Raw genomic sequence first — 26,639 nt, forward strand, 5'->3', positions numbered from 1 at the left:
AAGTTGTGTTTCCCAACAGATAAAAAAGAACTAGAAGCCAAAGAAAAAAAAAGACTATAACCCAGGAGGGGAAAGCTTTTGCAATAGAATATTGATGCTTTAAAGACTTGTATTGATGTTATTTTGGAATAAAGTTTATATATATATATATATATATATATATATATATAATTTATCCATATAATGTCTATCACGAAACGGTACACCGAAACGTACCGGTATCGAAATATTCCGTTCCAGTGCCTCAACCAGAATGGTCACGGGAACGGAATTCAAAACTTTGATGAGAACACAACACAATTCACCCTAATATTCAAAATCAGCCACACATGTTATTTCCATGATTTTTATATTTAACAGATACTAATATCTGTCACTAAGTACTGCAGAGCAATATTGTGCAGTTGTCACTTGGTTCCTAAATGACAAATTGAGTCCTAGGTATCAAACTTAAAAATAGATAATAAATCAAGAACAATGGACAACATCAGTAGTCAAACTATGCATTGTCAAAACCTGAACTCTGAAGTGCTTTCACATACCTTGGCCCACGGAGGGAGACAAACATCACCTATGGGTTCACCATCTTGTTTCACTCCTAAATGATAGGAGTTTGAATTGGTAAGAAACTCTGGCATGTAAAAGAACTCAGGAATCAACTCCTTCACATCACTTGTATTAGAAAGGCAATTCCGATATGTGCCCTCAATGCTTTGAAAGAGGCGATCTGCATGGTCGAGTTTGCCACCCTGACCACACAAATAATTTTAGCCTTTGGACGATTGAGTCACCAAATCAAATTCTTAATGCCTTTCATAATTTTCATATCACATATAATTTTGTATATTAACTTCTCTAGTAAGTATTCTGTCTTATTTAATATCATACATCATATATACAAATAGGACTTTCCTTAACAAAACACTAGTTTTTTAAATTTAATATCCAGAACTTGTAATGTTCTTGCTTTGAAGTTTCAAGCCATCACCCTTCCATGCAGATTTATTTGGCACCATCCTCTATTACTAACATTTCAAATGAGATTAGCTTCCTACAGTTGATAAATAAAACTGGGGCCAATGAAGAAATAGATTGATAAATGAAAAACCATAATCCTTAAAAACATTATTAGCTCAACAGGGCATGCCCATTATATACAACGGTTAGTTGAATTGCTAGAATTTCTCAGCTAGAGCATTTGATTTTCTCATTATTGAAAAGGCCAGCAGAACCTCAAGACACAGAAAAATGGCTTCTGAATAATAAGTATGAAACAAAATTTCATAACTATCCAATCATAAGTGGAAGAAAAACTAAGAATTGCACAAAGCATTGTGTGTGGCCTATCCTTGTCCTACAGTCTTTTTTTAATTAAGTAAAAAGATTATATTAATAGGAATAGGCATATATCCTGTAATTTATCATATACGATAAATACTAAACTTTTTTTTTTATATAAGTAAGAAGTAAATTTTATTAGAAACGAAATACATTCTAGAAAACAGAAACAATATACTAAACTACGACATCAATAAAGAGTACCTGCAAATTACGGTGAAGAGATGTAAATGGTTCTAATCGAAGAAGGTAATAGAGTACAATCCCCATGCTCGAGTAATGAGACCCATAGTAGAAACTGCCAAAAAATTATAGCATGTTGCCAGAGAGACCAAAAAAAGTCTATGGGGACTTTAAAGGAACCGATGCATGTCCAGTAAGTGGGATTGTGAATTACCTGGGTATATCAGGATCGCTGAAGTTCCGATATCTATCTTCAAACATCTGTAAACGCAAAGCATAACCCAAAGATATTAAAATTCTAAAATTAGACAGATTGGCATCCATTAATTTTATCTTATAAACTAACCTCAAATCTTTTCAAATCCAGTGCTCCAACGGGTTTCGAGAGATCCCTAAAGGTTGAAGACTTGTTAAAGTCAAGAATCTCTGAGGAGTAATCTGCCAAGACCCAAGGAAAGACGGGATACTGTGTCAAATCATTATAAGATCTTCCTGCAAGTGTATTGAGAATCATTAAATACTCAAAGTTTGTTATGTCCCTTCTTCTCCATCTCTCTCTTGCAGTTTCTGCCATTTCCAGGGCTACACGCCTATCAACAAATGAAATAGCTCCACTCTTATCCCTACTACTTCCTTTTGGAAACAAATACTCATTTCTGGTAGTAACTATCAAGGTTCCAACTTCTTTTGCATCCTTCAATGATGCAAAATTCAAAAATATGGGGGCGACTGAATCACTGAAGAAAATCTCGATTGCGCTGTATCTAAGCAAATACCGAGTCCAATAGACTGCTTTTATCTATGGCAGCCACCAAAAAATAAGGACCAAAACAACACAAAAGAATTGTAAGTCAGATTTGTGTACAGAAGTGAAGGAAGGAGCAGAAGCTAATTGAAGTCATAATTTTCCATACCTTGCTTAAGTTCCACCTCCTGTGGCGCTTAACATTTTTTAATTGTTTTTTATGCATTTCATTTATTGGATCAATATCACTCGTGATACCCCTCCCCAAATCAAAATGAGGCTGGAAGTTCTGCTTTTGATTAGACTTGGTCAAATCAGAATTGCTTGAAGCATGGAAGTTCTTAAACACTGACGATCCACCAGTACCTTCGACCAAAAATTCACAAAAGAAATGCAAGAAACTTTTCATGACTGCCAAATGCCCAGCTAATTTTCTCTTGGGGGTTACAAGTACACATGGAATTGACAAAAGAACCTGAAAAGGCAATCAAGATATAAGAAAATCAGTTACACATTTCATTATTTTTTATTTTTACATTTGTTGCACAAATTTATTTATTCACGCTTACCTCGTTAGTTTCTGTCTCCAGTGAGGAGGAAGAAGACTCTTTTCTGTCTTGCAGGACATCCTTCTTGTCAATACTGTCTTTTAGTTCTGTGCATTGAGTGTCTGGAGGATCCTTGGGGATGGAGGCCTTATGCCCACTTATTTCAGTATCATTATCATTGGATTCTGAGCTCCCTTCATCAGTTATTCTTCTCACTCCTTTTAGCAGAAAATGCTTCATTTGCTCAGGAATTAACCCCACAAAACCAGATTTGTTTTCATTCAAAGGAAGATTAGACTCATTGCTAGGGGCAGAGGAGGGAGGATGGCACAACTTTTCGTCAAAATGGTAATTCTGTCTTAGCTTTGGTCTGCGCCGCCATGAATCTTCCGTCTTGTCAAGTTTCCAATGTGTTATGGAATTATTGGGAAAAGGATTAGCAGACCATGGACCTCTCTCATCAATCAAAGAACGGAACATGTGTATCCATTTTTCCTGTCCAAGCAACACTTATATTTACATACATAATGATGTAACAGTCAACATAATTTCAACAGTAAAAGGGGAAATGAGCAAGCAAGACAAACAGAATAAATGAAAATAAAAACAGAAAGAAGAGATGAAGTATTTTCAATAACACCAGAACTGTCCACATACAGCAACATTTTGCTGCTCCTCCTCATAAACAAGCTGGAATGCAGCTCTTCTGCTGTCATCTGAAGCAAGAACGGAAGTCAAGCTACTTTGTATCTCATCTTCGAAAGCTTTCTTGTTATTAGATTCTGCAAGAGAAGTTTCATCAATCCTAGTGCGGAGCTCATGCAATTGCCTGCTGCGGTCAGCCTTTAATGTATTCATATACCTTGCCTCATCAGCAACCTGAAGAATGAACTTTAATAATTAAAAACTGGATAAGATGAGAAAGAAAATGACTTTCAGGCCAAATGGCAACTCCAGCTTCCATAAGTATAGAGTGACAGCGAGATTGATGATTTTAGTCTCTTTGGGTGTCCGAGTAAAATTCTCAACTGAAACAAACTGATTTAAAACGTTGTCATTCTTTTCATCACTAAATCATTTTCATGAGATGAAAAAGGGCCATCCCTTTAGTCTTATAGTGGTTAATGCAGAGCAGTGGATGTGGAGTACACATGTGATACCTCAAGCTGACTTATTTTCATATTATTATTCCAAAACCATTTTTTTTTAAATCAAGAATGCAGATAACTATGGCTAGCTCTGTTTGCTTGGTTAGTGAGACCTTAGGGTCAATGGGGAAAAACCTGTGGACCTTACAAAATACACTGACTGAATATATATTATACTAATTGGAGTGTGCATTTAAACTTTGTTCCCTTAAGACAATGTCATAGGTTTAAGGTAATAACTTTAGCAATCTTTGTATTGCATTCTTTGCACCTTGAATGTGCTAGTTTCTATGCCACTCCAGCTTTTATTGTTGAAGTATTCATCATACCACTTCAATCTTGGATGCAATTGGCAAGATTTGCAGATAAATGGGGGCATTACATAATAAAAAATTAGGATATGGCAGTCAAACAACATACATTAATGAACTAATGAATAACAACGCGAACACAGCTCTAGGACTCACTGCTACAAGTACTCGATCCTTTTGGATTAAATTGTGAATTGATCCAGTTTCTTTTGAATTGCTGCCTGAATCCAAGGAGTCATCTCTTCCAACAATGCTAGTAGCAAGCAATGATTTGCCACAGTTGACAGTTTCTCGAATCAAGTGTGATATAACATGAAAACGAGCACCATCATTTAACATTCCAAACTGCGACCTAACGGCAAGCAAAGCCCTGGCACAATTTTACGCAAAGTAAATTTCTAGTAGAGAATGCATAAATTGAGACAATCACGATTCTATAACCTAAGTATCAATAACTAAGCCTTCATAAATAATATCTCGAATCTATGAGTTTTTTCAAATGTCATTTTAAAACTAAAGAAGTACCAGATGAAAAGCTGCAATCTGCTTTTGCTTTGCTCGTCGTCAGCAGCCAAAAAGCTCGGCAAAAGTAAAATGACCTGTTGGACACATCGTGATGCTCTTTCTAAAGAAGATTTGCAAAGATATAGGATTACGAGTCTAAGAATAATGCGTGGGAACCTCTCCCCTCGTAAAAGCATAGCCTTATCAATGCTTTTGTTTGGTTTTCCACCCAAAGCACTGCCTATCCCTCCTGATACAACAACAGCAGCCACTTCTGCAGCTGGAATGTTCAGTGATTCCACTAACCCACGTGCTCGTTGCCCAAGAGAAGGACCCACAGCTGAAGACGATTTGGGTAAAACTTTGCTTGGTCCCTTACCATTCATCTCACAAATAATAGTCCACAAATCATCATATAGATTCCACCACTTCTCATCAACTATGTCATCTTCATTGGCAATTGGCTGCTTGCCACCCCACAGATTTCTACAAATGAAACAATCAAACAACAAATAAAGCTAATAAAAAACTACAAGATGAACTTGGCTCCAAAACAACAAAGTAAAAGCAGCACATGGGGAACTCAGACTTGAAAGGAAAAAATAATGAAAGAGGAAAATATGCATTGCACCTCCCATTGTGTGTATATGTTTATAAATCATGCAGCGTTAGTATTTCAAGGTTTATACTTAGGCTTTGTTAGCTGTGACCAGTGCAGTTGCTGCATGGAGCTGCTGATAAATTTGGGTTCACCACAGCATATTCTTTCTAGTTTCAGAACATTGCCTTCCATGGTGGACTCTTAATCTCAACAGATTAGGGTTGAGATATCAATTCTTAGTACAAACTGATTTGCATTAACTGCATGGATCCTTGTTCTTCAATCAACACTATCTACTACAGTATCTTTGCTTTTTTCCTTGTGATAAGTGTCTAAAATGATCTTCTTTGCTGAACCTTTAATTATCATAACCTTTTTCTACTTCTTCAAATTATGTCAATTTTAGTTTCCGTTATCATTTTAACCTTTATGCTTCTCCAACTTCAAGGAAGTCAAGCTTTAGCAATAATGTATTCATAATCTTCATTGCACATGATTTGGGTGATGATCTCTGAGCCCAACCTTCTTATTTCCTATGAATTGCCAATTACTATTATTTATTTTTTTCAGCAAGTAAACCAATGTGATATATAATTTTTTAATCATACCCAATGGGTCTTGAGCTCACATTTTAATGCTCCACCCCTTTTTTTAGGATAGAAAGTGCTATCATCCATTATAAATCTATACCATATATACCACAAACTCCTTAAGGGAAAAGTTGATGAACCAAAATGCCCTAAATAACTTCAAAAGAATGGCTGTAGCATTTCTCTATAAGGCTGTGGAAGATCTAGCCCTCGGAAAACGTTCAGTGGCAACCCACAAATTATAGTAGTGAGTAAGATGGTTCTTACTTGCCTCATTTGGTGTACGTGGAAGGAAAAAAAAAAATTATAGAACCCTTGAAGACCACAAATGGATGATGAGAGAGCTCAAAACTATAGTAGACTAAGCATGTATGATTTTCTTGTATCTTTTTCTCCCTCTAGATAGTTATATTGTCTTCAATATTTCCCTTGTACTTGGGTTGCATTTGCATTTTTCAATACAGATTTCTTACTTGTAAAAAGATACATTATAAGACATTGTTAGTATGCATCTAAAAAAAAACTGGTTATTCAAATAAATTGCATCTGTATCTATAAAATTTTCAAGTGAATTATAAATTACTGAAAAGGTTCCCCATGCAATGCACACGTTCTATTGCTAGATCATTATAAGGCACCCATGGTTTGATCATAATTTTATTATTTGCCAAAAAAACTTTATTCCAGTTTTCCATGGCATTTTTCAGGCATGTTAGGACATTGTAATGGAGGACATCATGAAGGTTTTTCTTGAATTTCACTCATTCATGAAATTTGAGAAAAGCCTTAATGCCACGTTCATTGAGCTTATCCCTAAAAAAGGTGGGTCCGTGGAGGTGAAGGATTTTCGACCCATCAGTCTTGTTAGTGGTGTGTACAAGATTATCTAGAAGGTGGTCGCTAACCATTTTGAGTGTGGTTATGGGAAAGATCATAACAAAGTCCCAAAATGCCTTTGTCAAGGGAAGACAAATACTTGACTCCGTTCTCATTGCTAATGAATGCTTCGAGAGTAGAATTAGAGGCGGAGTTCCAAGCATCCCTTGCAAATTGGATATGGAGAAGGCATTTGACCACGTCAATTGGGATTTTTTGATATATATCCTTGGTAGGTATGCTTTTGGGGATAAATGGTGTAAGTGGATGAAGCATTGCATATCTTCAGCTAGATTTTCAGTCTTGGTTAATGGCACTCCAGCTGGTTTTTTTAACAGCTCATGGGGACTGAGACAAGGGGACCCTTTTCTCTTTGTTTTAGTTATGGATGTGTTCAGCAGAATGTTGAAGGCAGCAGTGGATAGGGGTTTTATCTCGGGCTTCTCGTGGGCAGTTCCTCACATGGCAGCATTAATGTTTCTCATTTACTCTTTGAAAATGATACTTTGATCTTGTGTGAACCAAATTCTGATCAGATCCGCTCATTACAGGCAATTTTGCTATGTTTTGAAGCTGTATCTGGTTTAAAAGTCAATTTGTCTAAATCTGAAATGGTCCCCGTAGGTTTGGTCAATAATCTAGGGGATTTGGCTAATATATTGGGTTGTAAGGTTTCTACTTAGGCTATGAAGTATCTGGGTCTTCCCTTGGGGGCACCTTTTAAATCGAAGGCAATTTGGGACGGGGTTTTAGAGAAGATTGAATGTAGATTGGGTGGCTGGAAAAGGATCTACTTGTCCAAAGGAGGTAGAATCACCTTAATCAAGAGCACCTTATCTAATATCCCAATCTATTTCCTATCTTTATTTCCTTTGCCTACAGGAGTGGCTAATAGAATTGAAAGGATATTCCGTGACTTCTTGTGGGGTGGATTAGAGGATGAGAAGAAATTCCACTTCCTCAAGTGGGATAAGATTTGTTCTCCTTTATATTTGCGAGGTTTGGGGATTAGAAAGCTAAAAACTTTCAATAAGGCGCTCTTAGGGAAATGGTTGTGGCGGCATCATCAAGAAGGGGATGCTCTTTGGAGGATTGTTACTGATGCCAAATATGGGAGTATTTGGGGAGGTTGGTGCTCAAACAAAGTTAGAAGGGCATATGGAGTGGGAGTGTGGAAATTCATTCGCAATGGATGCGGGGAGTTCTCCAGAAATTTCAGATTTGAAGTGGGTAGGGGTAACTGGATCAGTTTTTGGCATGATTTATGGTGTGAAGACATGGCCTTCAAGATTGCTTTCCCTTCCCTCTTTAGAATTGCTTTGGATAAAGGCGCTTCTGTGGCTGATTACACAGGCAACACTGCTGGTTCTATCCAGTGGTCAGTAAGTTTTATTAGAGATGCCCATGATTGGGAGGTGGGGGCCATCACTGATTTTTACAGCTTGCTCTATGCTTTAAATTTAAAATCTGGAGGGGAGGATAGATTAATCTGGAATCAGCTTGGTAATAAGAAATTCTTGGTTAGATATTTGTACAAGGTCTTGGTGTCACATCCTTCTACTGATTTTTTCACTTGGAATAATATTTGGAGATGTAAAGTGCCTCTCAAGGTCCGATTCTTCAGGTGGTTGGCTTCTCATGGGAAAATCCTTACTATTGATAAGTTGAGAAAGTGCGGTATCGTTGCTATGGATTGGTGCTTTATGTGCAAAAGGTGAGGAGAATTGGCGGATCAACTTCTTCATTGTGATGTGTCGAGGGCTTTGGGGGATGAGATCTTTGCCAAGCTTGGCATTGCTTGGGCAATGCCCAAGAGTGTGGTGAATCTAATCTTTTGGCCTGTTGGAGAGGGATTCAAGGAAATCATCAAATAGCGGCTGTTTGGAAATGGTTCCTCTTGTCTTATGTAGTGTATTTGGAATGAGAGGAATGATCGTTATTTCAACAATAGAGAACGCTCAGTGGATGAGATTAGAGCTTTCTTTTTTCATACTTTGTTGCTTTGGGCTTCGGTTATTGTAATGGATGGGTTTAGTCCCAATGACTTTTGTGTTGTTTTTCAGATTTAGCTTGTAATTAGGTGTTTTCTCTTGTATCCTTACTGTGGACTTGGGCTATGCCTAATTACGTGGTTTCAATAAATTTCTTATTAAAAAAGAAAAAGTTTTCAAGCAGTTAAATCATTGAGAAATATTTGTAAAACTTGCAATGACCACAAACCTAAAGATATTATAAATCATAGAAATCAACACAAACTCCATGAATAAATAAGATAATCACACAGATGCGTATAACTAACAACAAATATTTTAGGCAACACTTCAAAAAAAAATTCATAATAATACCTAGAAATTTGATCGTCAAATTCTCCATGCAAGACCTTGTATAAGGCAGCGCTATAATCTTGGTGATGGTCTAATTCAAAGGAGTCGAGAGAAAAATCAGCACTACTAGCTGGAAACTGCAAGAAAGATGTATTAAACCAACTTATTGCCTTTGTAGTGAAAGAGAAAGTACTCAAGTAGAAAGTTAGGAGTCAATTCACAAAAATGACAATGCAATGTGACCTCTATGGATGCTCATAGGATCTATTAACAACCATGACTGTAGAGTGCTGAAATGCTCATATCAAAGGACAACCGAATTTAACACCTCAGATTAGTACTAGAAGATGAAATAGTATTGGGTTTCTAACTATCATATCCAAACCTACATCTGAAAAAAAAAAAAACATAATTTAACACCATTGTACATCATCCCAACCTAGTCACCTAATTCACCATTGGTTCTTTTTGTTTTATTTATTTTTTGATAAGTAAGAAGCAATTGTATTGATAGAGATAGGCATAGCCCAAGTACGCTGGAGGTATACATATGAGTACACCAAATTAAGAACTAGAAATTGTTACATGGTTCCTTTTGTTTTATAGACCACCTTAAGGACTCACTAGAACAAAGCGACCATGTAATTATGTAGTTTCAACAATCCTATGAATGGTGTGCATAAGTATACAAAAAGGGATAAGTCGTGTGACCATTTCTAGCATCTTGGTTAACCAAAAAGCGGGTGATAAATGATCCTAAGGAATGGAGAAATAATACTAGATTATTACAAGGCAAGCAAATGTTTGATGTGATTTTAAATTCTATTCCTTTTCATGTGTTTTTTTTTTTCCCTTTTTTAGGGAAGGGACAGGGGGTACAAAAGAAAGATGGGGTCTGAGCAAAACTTAGTGACAAAGTATATGACTATGACACTGACAACAATATTTCAGACCACATTCCAGTCAGAATAATCAACTTGTAGAGTCTCAAAAAGTTGTATACCGGAAGTTTATGGTCTACTTCAGATATAAGCATCTCGTCAACCAGTCTTAGTAGGTATAATGTATTATCTCTACATGGTTGAGAAACAAAGACATTCTCCACAGAAGATAAGTCCATCAGCCTCCGTATTAGATCACCATATATATCACGAAGCAAGCATTTATAAGAGACACCTCCCTGCAGAGATAAAATATTTAAGCAAACCAATGTAACATAAATTTATAAAAAGAGCGACAGACTAAACTACGTATCAAAAGATTCCAACAAACCTACCTATAAAAAAAAGAGGAAAAAAAATCACAACAAACCTGCTCAAAGTGTGCAAGTAGGAAAATCACTGTCTCTTCTAAATGTTGCCAGCCACCTTTTACAGAATGCATGTAGTAACTAAGAACAACACAAAACAAGTTCCTCAATAGATGTTGCTCATTTATCTCATTGTCACACTCATTTCGTGCCTCATCTTTGTAGTTTTTTAGCACATCAAGCTGTACAGAAGCCATTAACCAAGCATTCCACCCATATTCCTGTTTGCAACATTTGAGAATTCAGACAGTATTTTTACGCATTTAACATAAGCATAAAGATATGATTTGAAGATATAATGTAATAATACCATAAAAGCTTCAATATTTGAAGGATTTGAATCAAGAAGATCAAGAAGATCTGTGATTATTTTCATTCTTCCAGATACATCATCACAGCATGACAGGAATCTGAAGATGAGCACCAACATTTGAGGAAGGAAAAAATGAGAGTCATGTCCCTTGCTTCTCTGCCTGTCAATCTGGTTTTGCTTCTGTAACACCTGTAAACAGAAGTTATAATTCAAAGTTAAAGTTCATATAATTTAGATAGCTATAAAGAAATTTGTGTGCTTGCATCACTCCTGAGAACTAAATACTAACAAGCAACAATGAAGGTAGAAAAAAAAGTGGTTTCACTATAATGTTGTGATCACCAGAGTCTTGACTTATTTATCAAAAAAATTAGTTGTGATTACCTGTTTGGGACTGGCACCTCCAAGAAGAACATCAAACAAGGTAGCACACAAATTATCTGTCTGTGGAAACCTGAACAACCTATCAGATATGGCAGAGAAAATTGGTTGCATCCTTAAACTGATCTTCCTATGGTTTTCTGAGAGCAATCTGGATCTTCCCACAGCTAGATTGAAGAACCTTGCTCCCTTTTTCTCAGAAGGAAGACCAACCAAAAGTCTTCCTAGGAACTGCAAACTAAGTAATCTGATAGGCTCAAATTCCCTGTAAAAGAAAATAAAAGTCTTCAAAAACTTTCTTTTGAAACCTCCGGCAGCATAATAACAATAACAATAATATTAACAATAGAACAATGTATAACTAAAACTATAATGGGGCCATGTATAATCAGCTATTTGCAACAACAGTATTATAATGAATTCTAATTGCAGAATGATATTTGCACTAACATATCGTTTATTAGAACACAGCGGAAGAGTACACCCATTTTTCAGAGGAAACAAAGTTTCAGAATTTCCCTTGGGTAGAACAAGCCAGAGCTGCTCAATGGGAATACTCGAGGTTCTAGACAATATGGAGACAAGGGATTCAGACTTGACTTCTGAAAGAGTACGTCAAATGTCACTTTAAATCCATTGACAACAAATGAATCTCATGAACTCCTGTTGCTCTTTCTTACTCAAGCAAGAATATAATTGGTTTCTCAATAGCAATTCAATCATCCTTTCAACTCAGAACCAATGTTACACTAATTGAGGTTGATACTATAGCATTTACTGACAAAGATATAACACAGACCTTTCATTTAGTTGTGGTAATAGTGGCTAGCTAATTAGTTGATAGACATGCCACTAACATAAACCCATAACAAATATGAATTATTCAAATATACATCTGGCATTTTAAATTAGATTTTATATCTTTTCCTTTTACTTCTTCCCTCTAATCAGGTTCTCTTATATACACCATGTATCTTAAGTTGTGCTCCTCTCCGCTTTCAATAAAGATAACTTACAAAATAATTTAGAAGAAAATTCAGAAAAAAATATTCTTCTTAATAAACATCCGAGGGTATTATATATAAATAACAGAACTGAGTTAAAACATCAAAATAAGTATTAGGTCTTAGAGGCTGTTAGATTATAGTATTAATTTTGAGCAAGGGTTGCTGTCAATTGGCAGCATACATACTCTCCAGGCATACTTAGCTTTCTTGTTCATTCCCTATACTTAAAGTCATTGCCAATGTGTTCCCCACTTTATTGCATCACAACTACTCAACAGGAAAGCACCATCACATCATCACATATTATTGTATCCAAGGCTTAGCAATGCGTGATGATAATTCAAATCTTAAAGGATTAAACACGTTCGTGATACTAGAAAAGAACCCAAGTATAAACAATGAAATAGAGCTGAACATCACTCTGGTGCCAAGTTTCATCACTTCATCTATTATTGAATTTGCCACATTGAGGACCAACCTCTGAAGAAGATTAACAAAAATGTGACAGCCACCAATCGTGTTGACTTGTTCAAGGAAAGAAGCAAGCAGTGGTTTCTGAGAAACAGCACGAATAACCACATGTAAAACATCTTCAATGCATGTCATATCTTGACTTGTCTCAAAAAAAGCTATGAGAGCTTTTATATCTGCTGCCACAATATTTTGCCTGCATATCACCCAGGACGTCTTTAAATGTAAACTTGGAAAAGATAATATCTGGCTACCACAGAAAAAGAAAAGATGACTGCAAGTACGTGTTTGGAGACCAAAGAACACTCTCAAATGGTAAACAAACTATACCTGAGGCTCATTTCACCAAGACTTAATAAGAGAAGGCGAATTTTACGTATTTCTTCATGGCTAGGCCTCTCTCCAATAACTTGCTTGGTGGTGGGATGCAGAAGAGGCTTACTGCCAATAGCAAATCGAGATGCATTATCCCAGTAAAATTGGCGTATTATATCAAGAACACGTGGGAGACCACATAGACTTTTAAGCAACCTCGGATCATTATCAAATTGTTGGATGAGAAACATGTACAATTCACGCTGAACCTTGTATGCTGTGTAGAGCCAGATGAGAGGATTAAGAAATATGCTAGATATGGCATCTTTGACGAGCAGCTCAGCCAAGCCTGGAGGGAATTAAAAAAAGCATAAATACATCAAACCGATACTATGAGTTCAATTGAGATAAAGGCAACAAAAGAGAAAAAGCAATCAATGCATGAATTTGAAGCCGATTAAATGAGAAAAGTGTAATACATACCACTGTTTGCAACGACATTTAACAGATGTTTCAAAGCTGAAAGAGTTTCCAAATTAAGTTGCCCTGGAGGAACTGATTGCAACAAAAATCCAAGTATTGAAAATCCGGAAAGAAGATGCATTTGTTGTTGATTTGCCAAATTCTCATCCAGTACAGAGGCAACTAGCTCAATAACTTCAGCAGTTAGACGCTCTCTTGTGACAGGTGTAATGAACGTATATTCAAGTTGTACACTTTCTTCATTCTCATATCTAACAGATTGTGTTATTAGAGGAAAGAAAACAGATACACCCCCAACACAGTAAATTATCTGTTGCAGTAAACGCCTAGAACATAATTGTGTACCAATCATCACAGATGATTTAAATGAGTTCTTGTCGATTGCATGATCCAACAAAGGACAAACATTAAACAATGTCCTGCCATCACTAGCCTGAGAGAAGAAATGAATGTTTTAGATTTCATAGCCAGGCAAGAGTAGACTAAGAGAGAAGTAGTGGACCTAGTGGTCCATGTAAGAGAGCAAACCTGCGCATTAAGTCCAAAGATAATTTTGGATGCAAGGCCGTCTTTAGCATCAAGAATTCCACTAGGCAATGGGTGATCATAAAAAGGTGCTGCTTCATTCTCAAGGAAAGAATACATATAGCTTGGTCCAAGGGAGTATATACCGTGGACTTGCTCAGAAGAAATGGCATCGCTAAACAAATAAACAGGACCAATCTGGCCAAGAAAAGGAACTGAATCTTTGATTGATTGCAACGTGGGATCTTCATCAAATATAGGCACGCTAATTTTTGCACCAATTGTGCAACTTGTTAAAGATTCATTAACTTTTGCATATCTGAAACAAGAAAGCGTGATGCTTAGGGAAGTCTCTGTTTTCATAATGGGGTAGGGGGGAATATAATCGCACAAATATTTTTTCCATGATCAAAACAAAATATAATTGTGAAGTAATAATAGAGATGGCCTACAACCTGCATCTTTCGAATGAAACGAGATCACCGTCGACGTAACACCTCAATAAGCTACCCCCCGAAAAGGCTCTTCCAATGCTATGAGTTATACAAAGAAAATGCCATTTCTTTTTTACAAGATTAGCACGCAGCTGGACACACTGTCGCTTCAGATTTATTGACTGCATAAGGCAGGGAAAAAAACTTTTCAAGAATAGTATGGCATGCAATCGGCAGTAAGCTTACCTACATTTTTTATATTGGTACCGGATGTCCCAAACAAAACCAAAGGTGCATAGGCCCTTGGCAAGGAGTTTCCCGTAGGTGCACCTCTGTAATTCAAGGGAAATTCCTCCAATCTGATGGCCCCTAAAAATTTTTTGCACCCAAGGGGTTCGAACCTTAGACCTGGAGGGAGCATATTACCAAGACCAAGGCTCTAACCACTTGAGCCAACCCCTAGGGGTTTAAGCTTACCAACATAAAAGTACAAAAAGGCCAAAACAATTAAGAATACCACAAGTTTGAACAAAATATGCAATAACTTGTATTAATGATAACACATTTCCAGATAAAGCACAAATTAAGCAACAAGGAATTTCCTAACTGAAAGCATATCTTTTACCTCATAAATAAGCTTGTCCTTTGCAACCACAGCCATGCATCCCCTCCCATTTTCTGTGAGAAAACTGAAAAGACCCATTGTTCCACTCCTTGGGAAGTTCTCTACCCTAAGCCAACATGAAAAAGAAAAACCCTTATTGAGTGGCCACTGCACAGGCGTTTCAATTATGATCCCCTACAAGACATAAAAGAAAAATTATTAAAAAATAAATTTTCTGAAGGAATACCCAAAGAAACATTACTCTTTTTTATCGGTATATAAGATTTTATTGATCATAAGAATAGGCAAAAGCCCAAGTACACGGGTCATATACAAGAGCAACGCCTAGGAGTGGTGTTCTAGTGATACAAGAAACCATGAATGTTCATGCCATTAAAATCAATTACAATTGACCATTGGAACATTACCGAAGGATTTTAGGCAGAAGAAATAACTTCCAGCAGAACTATGCATAAATGTTCCTATCTTGCACTGAGAATTGCAAAGAGAATACTTTGGAACAGATAATTGAATAAACGAACACCTCTCCAAGACACAAAAGTAATTAACAAATACCACGTAATAAATAAGAAACAACCCATGTCTGGAATCCTCTTCTATTCAAAGATTATTTGGATAGAAGCAGTTTGTAAGAATGAAAGGTTTTTTATATAGAAGAGCATTCATTTTGGAAATAGAAGCATGAGTATACAAATATAGCAAAGTCTGCAGTTGATATTCAATTATTGCTCAGTGTGAAAGTACATGTATCCCTTAATATGTGAACTACAAACCCATTCAGAAATTTTTTTGGCCATGGAATGAACAGCATGCTGAACATCATACAGAATGCTTAATAATAGAAAAATATAATTATTCTTCGCTGTAGAAGGTTTTGCCAGCATTTTTATATCAGGTAAACAATCCAAATTTAACATGTTCCAGAAATTTACGTAAATCTGTTTTTTTTTTTCAGTAAAACATATGTAAATCTTTTCTCTGAGTTTAAGCTAGAAGTGTCTGTACTTCGAAATTGCTTCAAAAGATGGCACAAGAGCTTACAGAATTATTCCCATTCAGATCAAAAAAGGCAGTTGGTCCCTTTTCATTTAGCATTGACAAAACAGTGGTCAACAGTAGCGAGCTGTTCTGTTGCTGACTCCCAACTTTCCCTCTTCTCAGCAGGGCAAAGATTTTACGAATATCCCGCCCAGATATGCTATGCCCACCAATAACCCGGACTAAGTGGGCAATTTTCAAGATAATACTATCATTATCTTCTTGAGAAAACCAATCAAGAAGAAAGTTTAGCATTCCAGCTCTGACACATGCCGCTCGATTAGAAAGGGAATCCCTGAGCAGCTGTTGGAACACATCCAGTCCATGATGCCGCAACAACTCACTGCTCTGCCCGATCACAAAATAGCAAGTATGACAAGAAAGTATATTTCCATACAGACACAAAAACCAAATAACAATCACAATTACACAGATTTAAATCTAAAATCAAGGAAATGAGGATGAAGAAGTTATCTAGAAAAAGAGACAAACCAACAACCTTTTGCAGCACAAATAGATAAAGTATGATGACATCTTCATTCTGTATAACCAGGGAAAAAAAAGAGTTAAACATGAGACACAACTCAGAAATCAAAGCATGTATCAAATTTTTTGCATGCATGTAAGATCATCAGCAGAAGGCTTCTTATTATCAGTAAGCATAACCAGATAACAAGAACCTAAAGATGTTCAGAAACTCGGAGAAGATTTGGACCATCAAATCACCTTGATTATCGGGCTTGATTTCATCTCAAACTTTCCATCAACAAGCATATCAAGAAGCCCGTTCAAAAGCCCTTCACTTGGATGCCACTGGCAGAAGTCTAACAGCAAACTTTGTAATGTCTGGTAACCCTTTCCAGCAAGAGCTCTAAATGCATCCTGCAAAAGATATACCAAGTGCAAGCTAAAATACAAACATAATATTGAATAAAACACCACTAAAAGCAGTTCGCCAACAGCTCAGACTGAAAACTAACAAGCCTAAACACTACCGACACCAATTAAGTACTGCTAGCACTGATACGTAACTGCTACTACTAAGTGCTCAATCCATCGTCAAAAAAGAGTGCACAGAAAAAATATTTAAAGAAAACCAGAGTTGCAATCAGCTAGGCTTTTGGGAGAGAAATAGCATAAAAACAAATAAAGCACAATAAGACAATAACAAATAATGTACAAAGAAGAATACAACCAAAAGAGGAGAAACAAGAGAGAGAAAGAGAGACAGAACACCAAGCTATTCCCTAATGAGAAAATAGAGTGAATCTACATAAAAATGTTCAAAGGTTTCTAGTTGTTGTTCCAGTACTACCACCAACCAAAGCAAACACACAGAGAGAAAGAGAGAGAGAGAACACAGAGAGAAAAAAATAGATTACCTTTGAGGCATCATTACTTGCAAGCAGACAAGTCAGAGTTTGAAGGACATTCAAAACCAACTTTTCTCCATCTGCCTCATCAAGGTTACCATTCAGTAAAGAGACTACATGCAAAAAGCACTCTCCATCACGGAATAAGGCCTGATAGTACTGAAGTAACACAAATTTGTTAGGCATCAAAATATAAAAATAAATAAAAAATGATGTACGGGAGCTAACTTTCATACACTCACTCACACATGCATTTCAATACAACTACATCAAAAGCAAGCAAATAATCACTGCATGGTGATTTACCACTGGATCAGTCAGGAGCAGATCTCTCATTCCAACTAATAGATCAATAGAAATTTCTGCAAATTTCTTTTCATGTTCCTTTATTTGAGTAAATGTTTCTAGATATTTGGAACATAACTGCAACTTTGCTTTTTGATCTTCTTCATTGATAGGAACAATCTGAGAAGGAAGAAAAATAGGAAAGAAAAAGAATAATCAGTTCAGTTGCCTTTCACACTATAGCAATCAGGAAACCAGAATCATATGATAAAATAATACCTTCATGAGCGCAAGTATATGTTCAAGCACAAGGCTTCTCAAACCTTCTTCCCAGAATAAATCAAACAAACAATCAATACATGAAGAACTATGCAAAACAAAAATTCTTGCATCATCTGCTATTGAAAGAAATTCTGTGAAGAGCTCCATCGATGTTTTCAGGCACTTAATCAAACTTAGGGATATCTCATGTGAATCGGATCTCCGATGATGGGTAGTTTGAACTGCTTCTATGTAATTACTATTTCCAGACCGTCTAGCTTCTTCAGCTTGAATGCAAGCAACTTTAAGCACCCGAGGAACTGCATTAAGTGTCTTAAAAGAAGCAACAGTTTTCTCAGCTGAAAGCTGTAATATGCAGCGTAGACTCTTAGCAAGAACACTTGCGATCTCAGGATTATATGCAGATTGTTCGAGGGCATCTAACAAAGCAGACGATTCAGGCTGCCATAGCATTAAGAGGAGAAGAAAAGAGGGGAGAAAAAAAGGGTAAGAAAAATTCCCAACAGACTAATGCAAGATACCTTGAAGGCACTAGAGCACCATATATAATCAAATAAAATTCCCTGAAATTACTATGAGGAAAAAAGCAACATAACTTTTTCTTCTTTTTTTTTAAGTAAGAAGATATTTTATTTATATTGAAATAGAAAAAAAAAAAAAAAAGCACCATAACATTGAGTAACTGTTTCATGATCCTATCATATATAGAGACAACGGTGTGTGTCAAGGTAATATAAACACAAAAAAGTAAAGCCTCAAAGGAATCTTTTTTTTTTTTTTTTTTGGATAAGTAAAGCCTCAAAGGAATACCCAAGGCACATCACATAAATGCGTGAAAATCAGGCAGCAAAACACATTTTTTTCAAAACATTTCAGATGGTCCATTTTACAGATCAAACTCCCCAGCACACCACGTGATCTTCTTCAAAATATACATCTTCAATCATATTGTGAAGGACAGCAGATTCAAATTTGGAAATTTCCAATTCAACAATCGCAAGGCAATTCTTCTCCCTTGCCCATTCTAACATAAGATACACAGAAAATTTTTATAGAAGGCATATATTGAACCTGACAACACACTTGCAGATCCAAGGTGGCAAGCCATTGCATCCAAGAATAACGCTTATGTGAAGCAACTACCTAGTAAATTAAGAAAAGTCAACACAACTAGACATCTTAGACTAGATCTCTCTGCCTTTTCTGTACACCTGATACCCATATCTTAGCCTATACTCTATGTTCCAATCCATAAACAAGATCTTAATCATAAAATAATTTCGACCAAAATCCTAATCCATGTCCTGGTTAAATAAGACAAAAAAAATATAAGCTTAATGACAAACATATAAGCTAAATGAAAAGAACTATTTAATACAAAGGTTCAAACTAAAAGGAGTACCAACCAAATTATGTGCACTGCCATTAGAAGTTGCAGCAAATTCCAGGAATGAAATTACTTCCATTTGTAGAGTTTCAACCCCACTAGATTTCACTTGACCATCAGTGCTACTGGTAGTAGCATATATTTCTGGTTTCCTAGGAGACCCGTCATGGTAAGTGTAATACTCTCCAGAAAACTCCTCTGAAGATGGTCCAAAATAGAAAAAATTCTCCGAGAAGACAAGATTCCATATTCCCTCTTCCCGAAATACTTCCAGCAATACAGGTGATGAAACAAGAACCTTCCTAAATGTATTTAGTACATAGCGCTGCAGTGTATTGAGAAAGACCCTGTAGTAGAAAACATACAACCAAAATATGCAGAGAAAACATGAGTTCCGTAAGACATTGAAGCTAAAATAAAAATAACAGTAATACAGCTTGTAGGACAAATTTTACAGCAAGCATACAAGTTGAATTGTTGTAGAAAATTTGTAAACTTCACCTTAAATGGTTTGGCAACTCATTCTGATCTGAACAAGCCTTGACGCAAGGGAACACTGTGAGAAGAACCCTCATAACCCATTTAATTGAAAGTTCACCATACACTGAAGAAATGGGTATGGCAACTTGACCAGAAGACACTTCGACATTACGAGATCTTGTATCTTCTGGAGCAAAAAGGAAAGAACAAAGTATTCCAACCAGCTTACCAATATACTCATTCCAAAGCTGAGAATAAGCACTGGTAGGAAGGGGAACAAAATGCTCTGCTGTACTGGTTTTCATAGGATTTTCATTGCTAAGATCAATAACAGATATTTGATTCCTATGCTGCCCAGACAAATCTTTGCTCTGTTGTGTGTACTCTTGAAGCATGAAAGCAGGGGAACAGAAGCTATTCGCAAATTTTTGCACTCTTCCATTTTCACACAGAAACTGCATATTGTTCAAATTCCCAAAGCTGAATACTTGTCAAGAGAATTACTACTTACCAAAAAAAGGGAAATGCATATGGAAAGTTTGGAACATTTCAGAAAACCGTCCTGAAAAATCAGGGCTTGAGGGAACCAAACAAAGCCAATGCTGTGCTTTATCGCATGGAAATTTAAACCAGTGACTTGAGTTTACAACCATGAAGCATGCATGCATTGATGCATTTAAGAAGTACCAGAAGTTAGGGAGCACTAATCTCAGTCCAATAAAAGAAACCCAAGTTTTAGTTGACTATAGAAACACAAAGTTCCTTTGTTTTATTATGAAATAACCCTTCAGTGCATTCAAATTCTAGTGTCCAAGATTAGAGACAAGATAAAGGATACACTGCTTCTCGTAGAACTTCCAGAGAAAGAACGTGTAGCTGGAAAATTTCTAGCAAGGGGTTTTCGTCTCTGCAATGAACATTTGAGCAATGATATATCAGAACTTGCAAAATAGAGAGTACAACCAAAAACTTCCAAAAGACTCCATCTAAAACAGAAGCATGTGTACTAAGAAAACCCAACAATAAAAAAGTTCCCTTCGAGTATCCATAAACAAAAACCAATAGTGTAGCATCTTAGAATTTGAAAAGAAATTGAAAAAAAAATGATAATATATATGACAGTTTGCCATTTATCAAACAATGGCTGCACAGCTTCTGCAATCACTGATATTATATTCTCTAAGTTGGATGAAGTCAACAAACTTTTAAGTCGATAAACTATACAAAGATATTAAAAATTCTGTAAATAAAAGTATGAGATATAATATAAATTATATATATTGCCAAAAGGAATTTATCAATAAATATTTATTGTCAAAATTAAATAACTCATGAACAAGATTGAACTCATTCAAAAAATTAATAAGCTACTCATGAAGATAAAATGTAGCTCGTGGGTAAACACAAACTCAACTCGTATTCAAATTAAACTTAAATGAACAAAGTTTGACCCCCCACTACTCGTTTGAACTTGACTCATTTGCACCTCTACTACTCTAAAGTTTCTAAAATGGATGTGTGAAAATTAATAAAAATGACAAACACACAACTAAAATTACCAATCTGCACTTCTTGGAAGTCATGGTTGTGACAATGGGTGTTACTATTCTATAACCCAAGTAGATATGGGTTGCACCCCTATATGCCTTGAACAAGATTAGTTATCAAAATAGACCAACTGAATAAAAGAAAATCTATTATTCAGCAAGTTCCCTCGTTTGATAGTGTTTTCTCATAGTTTCAAAAACTACATTTGTTGCCAGCCCCACAACTGCCATATTTAAAAAAAAAAACACTCCCTAAACGAAGTGTTGATTCTATCACTAATGATCAACGAGCTTAGGGATAAATTCAGATGATATTATAGACAAGCAATTGTATGATGCAAGAAGCCCCACACCAATAGTAATATAGTTACCTTTTTCCACCAGCATAAAAAGAGCTATTAGATGTTAGTGCTTTACTTGATGGAACTCCAAGACCATCTAGTAGAACTTCAAGTCCTCCTATGCTTTTGAAATGATTTTGACCCCGTGGATTCTCAGATAGTGCTGAACAAAGAACTCTCAGAGTCAAATAGTGAAGAGACATATCTGTCCGCTGTTCTTTCATGCTCAACCTTCTGATGACACGCAACAGCTCTGCAACACAATCAAGATATCCCATTCAGTCCATTTCATACCTCCCTCCACTGGTAGTTACGTTTAATATCTTGTTTATTCACTGCCAATATTAAAATTAGCTATCAAGGTATTATGAGTACTGATCCGAGTTAGAATTCGGAATATCTGTTTACAAACTCATCCATCAGCATCAGTAGGGCTATCAAGGTCTAATTACACATCCTTTAGGACTTAAGAATATCATCCATCAGCATCAGTAGGGCTGCCAAGGTAGCATGCAAAACCAAGAGAGATGACAACTAAAATGGTATAAAACTCTGCCCAAACATGAGAATAGGTCAGGCGATAGATAGGGACCATGGTGACTATCTATGGAACTTCTTTTTATTTTCAGTATTGCATTATTAAAAAAAAAAAAAAAAACTATTCGTAAGTTAGAGGTGCATCCAGTGAGTATAAACTTATGACTTCACCCATCACTTTCTACTTACAAAGAATGGAATTTATTCCCATCGATATAATATATGTTGAAATTCAGATGACTCTGGTACAGGTTTCCCGTCTATCACCAAGCCATGATCAAATTTAAAATGAAATAAGTTGCCTACCTTACCTACTAACCAATTAAGGCCACCAGCTTCCATCACAGAAACAACAGCCCTCTGATGCCAATGTAGCCTTGTTTCATAAGGGACCTTCGAATTACCAGAAGAGTTGAGTGCGGATGTACCACCACTTGGAACGAACTGTACACTGTTTCTATACAGCTGAACCTTCTCATATACATTTGAATCTAAATCAATGAAACCACATGCTATTGACACCACATATCCAAGAATTTGTTGAAGGAGTCCAGTCTTCTCTACAGCAAAGTTAGATAAACTTTCATCAGCAGAAACTGCACTGGTTATTGTTTTAAGTTGGACAACAGCACCTGAAGAAAACAAAACCCACAATGGTAACAATAACGCCCATACAATTCTGACAAAAATGCCACCCTAGAATTCTGGAAAATGAATCCATGACGTAAATAGAGGTTATTTAAACATAACGTGACAGCCAACTCATTATGGGAAGAAAAATTTGCACATTCTCAATCCATCACAGAAACCCATGCAGTTGGCACAAATTAGAGCACTGTATAAAATGGAAACGCAAATGGTACATATGACCACTAAAGGCAAGAAGACGGACAAAATATATGGTCGGGAATCCTCTAAACTAGGAAAAGTCAGGTAAAGAGTGCTTATAAACCATCCAGCTCTTACAGGGGAACAAAGAATATGTGATCAGTTAAAAAGACTTGTGAAGAACCAGTTAAAGCATAAAAAGAGACTAATGTAATACATAAAAAATGGAAAGGTAAGATTCAAATGCTGACTTAAAGCAATTTTTTAAGTAATATTTGTGAGAAGCACTAAACAGGCTTACAGAAAAAAAAGAAACGGAAAGGATGGAATCATGGAAGAAGAGATAAAGATAAAGATAGCACCCCACAGCAATGACAGCATCACATACCAGAATATGCGTCAAGTTTTTTCAAGGCACTAATGCAGCAAAAGACAAGATACTACAAATCCACAAGCTATACAATCATGCATCACTAGATACTTTCGGAAAAAAGTAAACATATGGGAATCGAACTATAGTTTTTTAACCCAACTAAAAAGTTGAAATATATGGTTCTCTGTCCTTTTTTCGTCTCTCTCCCCCTCTTTCTTTCTTTCTTTACCTCTCCCACACAGAGATTATGCCATCCAATCAAGTCAAAGGCACACGACATAAGGTTATAACTTCAGATGAAGCCCCTCCAGCCAACAGCTCTTAACAAGATCATAGATTCTCTATCACATGCAGAGATTATGCCATCCAATCAATTCAACAGTGCACTTAACAAGTTGGTATTTGCCACATAACTTCAGATGAAGCAAAGCACATCCAACCAACGGCTCTTAACAAGTTGGCTTTTGAGTCTCAGAATTATATGCAACTTCAACTATGTAACAGTCAATTACGATATTAGGCATCAAGGTAAAAAGGTGTATCACTCACAAGGCAAAATTCCAAAAACATTTGAGAATTACAAAATCACCAATGGATATAGAAACAAAGAGCATCAATACCTCAAAGCAATGTAGCAAACATTATAAATACGATACCTTTCATCAAGGCTGTTAGCTTTTGAATGCCACCATAGTATCCAAAAACTCTGCAATTATGCAGTGAACGGGTAACGATTGTCAGAGCATCCAAGACGGGCAATCCTTCAGAAGTAATATTCAAGCTTGTGGAAGCCCCAGATAAGCCTATTGTTGATCGCATCATGCTGGTGTTCACTGGATTGTTCATGAGAAAAACAAGCATAGTTGTAGATGGCATGTAACAAACTTGCTAATTAGAGAAAAAAGTTGCAGTCAATGTATATGGGAAAGATCGGAAGGGGAGCAACAGACCAATTTTAATTTATAAGGGTAATAGACATAAAATATGGTAGCACACAAGCTGATTGTCATTCTCGTGAGGTTCATGGGACTTTTGGAGCAGCTATGTTGGATTATGCAAGTCCAATGGTCACCACTTCATACATGGACAGATGCGTATAATATATCTCTGTGCTAATATTTCTGAATTTCTAGGTTTTTTTTTTTTCTTCTTTTGACCATTAAATGGGTTATCCCCTGCATACATATAAGCTGTGTACTTGGGTTGCCTCTTCTGAGCTTTTTAATAAATTGCATCTGCTTATAAAAATAAAATGGGACTTTTGGAGTTGACTTGGGAAGAACATACATAGGGGATAAAAGGTTTCTCTAGTCTTGTAAAACTTGATGTGGGAGACGGCTCCAAGATAAAGTTATGACATGATGTGTGGTGTGAAGCCCAACCTTTGAAGGAAGCTTCCCAGTACCATTCAACATAGCAAGGGTAAAGGATGCTTTGGTGGCTGAATACCTACAAAATTTGAATGCCTCTAATAATTGGGAAGTAGATATTATTAGCAACACATGATTGGGAGATTGAAATTTTGGCCTCTTTCTCTGTCCAGTTATATTTGGTTCATGTGAGGCTGGGAAGAGAAGACGATGTGTTGGGCCATATCTAAAGGGGCGGTTGAAGTGAAATCATTTTACCATGCGATGAACACACATGAACAGTCTCCTTTTCCATAAAAAGGCATTTGGAATAAAGTTCCAACCGGAACGGCAGTGTTTAAGGTGGCCTTAGGGAAAATCCTCACTTTAGACAAAGTGGAAGCATTTCTAAACTTGTCCAGTTGTAGTTTTTTTACCTTTCATTTTTCTTTCATAACACTGAAAATATCATTTTGAACGAAACTCTCACTTTGGATTTATCTTGAATAGAATCAACTCCATTGCCAATTAAGACCTAAGAAAAAATCACAAATAATAACAAAAGAATAGGGAAGCAATGCAGTCCCCAAAATATAGTTGTGTATCCTGAAATTGGTGAAACTTACATATCAATTGGCAACTGCCACACCTTTAGTGAACTCATAGGGACAAGGGTAACTCATGGAAAAACAGTTATTCTAGACAAACAAAATATAACATCATAGCTTCAAGTCTGCGACCAGAGTGTGTAAATGAATGTCCATACAAATATTAGAAGTGCCTAGACTAGGGAAATATAATAAACAAGCAGAAAATAAATTAAAAGAATTCATCGAGGAGAAAGCCAAGGAAACCAGTTCATTTCCAATGTTCTTAAACTGCTCAAGTAAAAAACAAAAAAAAAAAGAAGTCATTTCCTTTTGGAAATGAAAAAACTTATTTCCACTACCACTACTGGAGTGCTTTTAACACTATGACAGTCAAGACGAACAATATTAGAAATTTACCATCAGATCCCATAAAGGACCGAGAAGAATACCAAAATAAAAGAAACCTTTCTATTTTATTACCTATCAAAAAAAAACTTTTCTATTTTATTCATAGAGTATTTGTTTCGACGAAGCCTCTTTAAAGTAACTGATATACAGCAGATATAAATTCTACTTACACTCAGTAATTAAAGAAGTTAATACTGTGATCTCTTCAGTCAATATTGAAATTACTTCAGCAGGATGGCCAGCAGAGCAGCCAACAACAACGTCATCTGAATAGGGCATAAACTCTTCAGGTTCGATGAGAGTTGAAGCAAACTCTGACAACTGGCCATAATCAACTGGTTCCCAATTCTTGTATACAACCAGAAATTGCTTGAGGAAAACATGAAACATTCTTCTCTTTTCCACCTAAAAAGTTGGTGAGTCAGAGAATACAAGGAAAATGGGAAGATAAAGCAATTACTATCAATAAAACTACCAAAATATCTAGCTATTTTATAACTAAAACAAGGAAGAAATATAGTTATCGAGCAAGGTTTAAATTGGAAAAGGAAAGTATGACCAAACCAAAGTATGGGCAAAACCTTATCTCCCACATAGAGATTCTGTGCACCAAAAGACTAATTGCAGACTCCACTACATTTATTATAATGACAAGCTCAAGCATGCATGATAATTACAGGCAACTCAAATATATCAAAGTTTTTTATTGAATAAAATAATAGGCATAGACTTAGTACATGGGATATGTACAAGAGCGATGCCTAAAATGATTTGAAACCGATACAAGGAA

At 36.2% G+C, this 26,639-nt stretch overlaps 1 protein-coding gene across 2 annotated transcripts in view; it reads right to left on the reverse strand.

The window, feature by feature from the left end:
• Positions 1–26,639, reverse strand: part of LOC121260612 (BEACH domain-containing protein B) — a 59,590-nt gene that overhangs the window by 12,969 nt on the left and 19,982 nt on the right. For both annotated transcript variants that reach the window (XM_041162552.1, XM_041162551.1), the window contains exons 4-36: positions 26,020–26,254; positions 24,159–24,335; positions 22,613–22,933; positions 21,795–22,017; positions 20,715–20,783; positions 19,898–20,356; positions 19,416–19,743; positions 18,007–18,450; positions 17,749–17,907; positions 17,452–17,601; positions 16,796–16,951; positions 16,569–16,610; positions 16,073–16,417; positions 15,032–15,205; positions 14,428–14,588; positions 13,976–14,291; positions 13,448–13,880; positions 12,980–13,313; positions 12,657–12,845; positions 11,175–11,436; positions 10,788–10,979; positions 10,480–10,698; positions 10,172–10,348; positions 9,190–9,305; positions 4,799–5,263; positions 4,430–4,643; positions 3,472–3,693; positions 2,836–3,309; positions 2,436–2,741; positions 1,868–2,320; positions 1,736–1,782; positions 1,543–1,636; positions 543–749 (exon numbers count right to left, since the gene is read on the reverse strand). In XM_041162552.1, the coding sequence (XP_041018486.1) occupies positions 543–749; positions 1,543–1,636; positions 1,736–1,782; positions 1,868–2,320; positions 2,436–2,741; positions 2,836–3,309; positions 3,472–3,693; positions 4,430–4,643; positions 4,799–5,263; positions 9,190–9,305; positions 10,172–10,348; positions 10,480–10,698; positions 10,788–10,979; positions 11,175–11,436; positions 12,657–12,845; positions 12,980–13,313; positions 13,448–13,880; positions 13,976–14,291; positions 14,428–14,588; positions 15,032–15,205; positions 16,073–16,417; positions 16,569–16,610; positions 16,796–16,951; positions 17,452–17,601; positions 17,749–17,907; positions 18,007–18,450; positions 19,416–19,743; positions 19,898–20,356; positions 20,715–20,783; positions 21,795–22,017; positions 22,613–22,933; positions 24,159–24,335; positions 26,020–26,254 (8,163 nt within the window). The remainder of the gene's footprint in view (positions 1–542; positions 750–1,542; positions 1,637–1,735; positions 1,783–1,867; positions 2,321–2,435; positions 2,742–2,835; positions 3,310–3,471; positions 3,694–4,429; positions 4,644–4,798; positions 5,264–9,189; positions 9,306–10,171; positions 10,349–10,479; positions 10,699–10,787; positions 10,980–11,174; positions 11,437–12,656; positions 12,846–12,979; positions 13,314–13,447; positions 13,881–13,975; positions 14,292–14,427; positions 14,589–15,031; positions 15,206–16,072; positions 16,418–16,568; positions 16,611–16,795; positions 16,952–17,451; positions 17,602–17,748; positions 17,908–18,006; positions 18,451–19,415; positions 19,744–19,897; positions 20,357–20,714; positions 20,784–21,794; positions 22,018–22,612; positions 22,934–24,158; positions 24,336–26,019; positions 26,255–26,639) is intronic.

The sequence above is a fragment of the Juglans microcarpa x Juglans regia genome, chromosome 4D, assembly GCF_004785595.1.
Source record: "Juglans microcarpa x Juglans regia isolate MS1-56 chromosome 4D, Jm3101_v1.0, whole genome shotgun sequence".
NCBI lineage: Eukaryota > Viridiplantae > Streptophyta > Magnoliopsida > Fagales > Juglandaceae > Juglans > Juglans microcarpa x Juglans regia.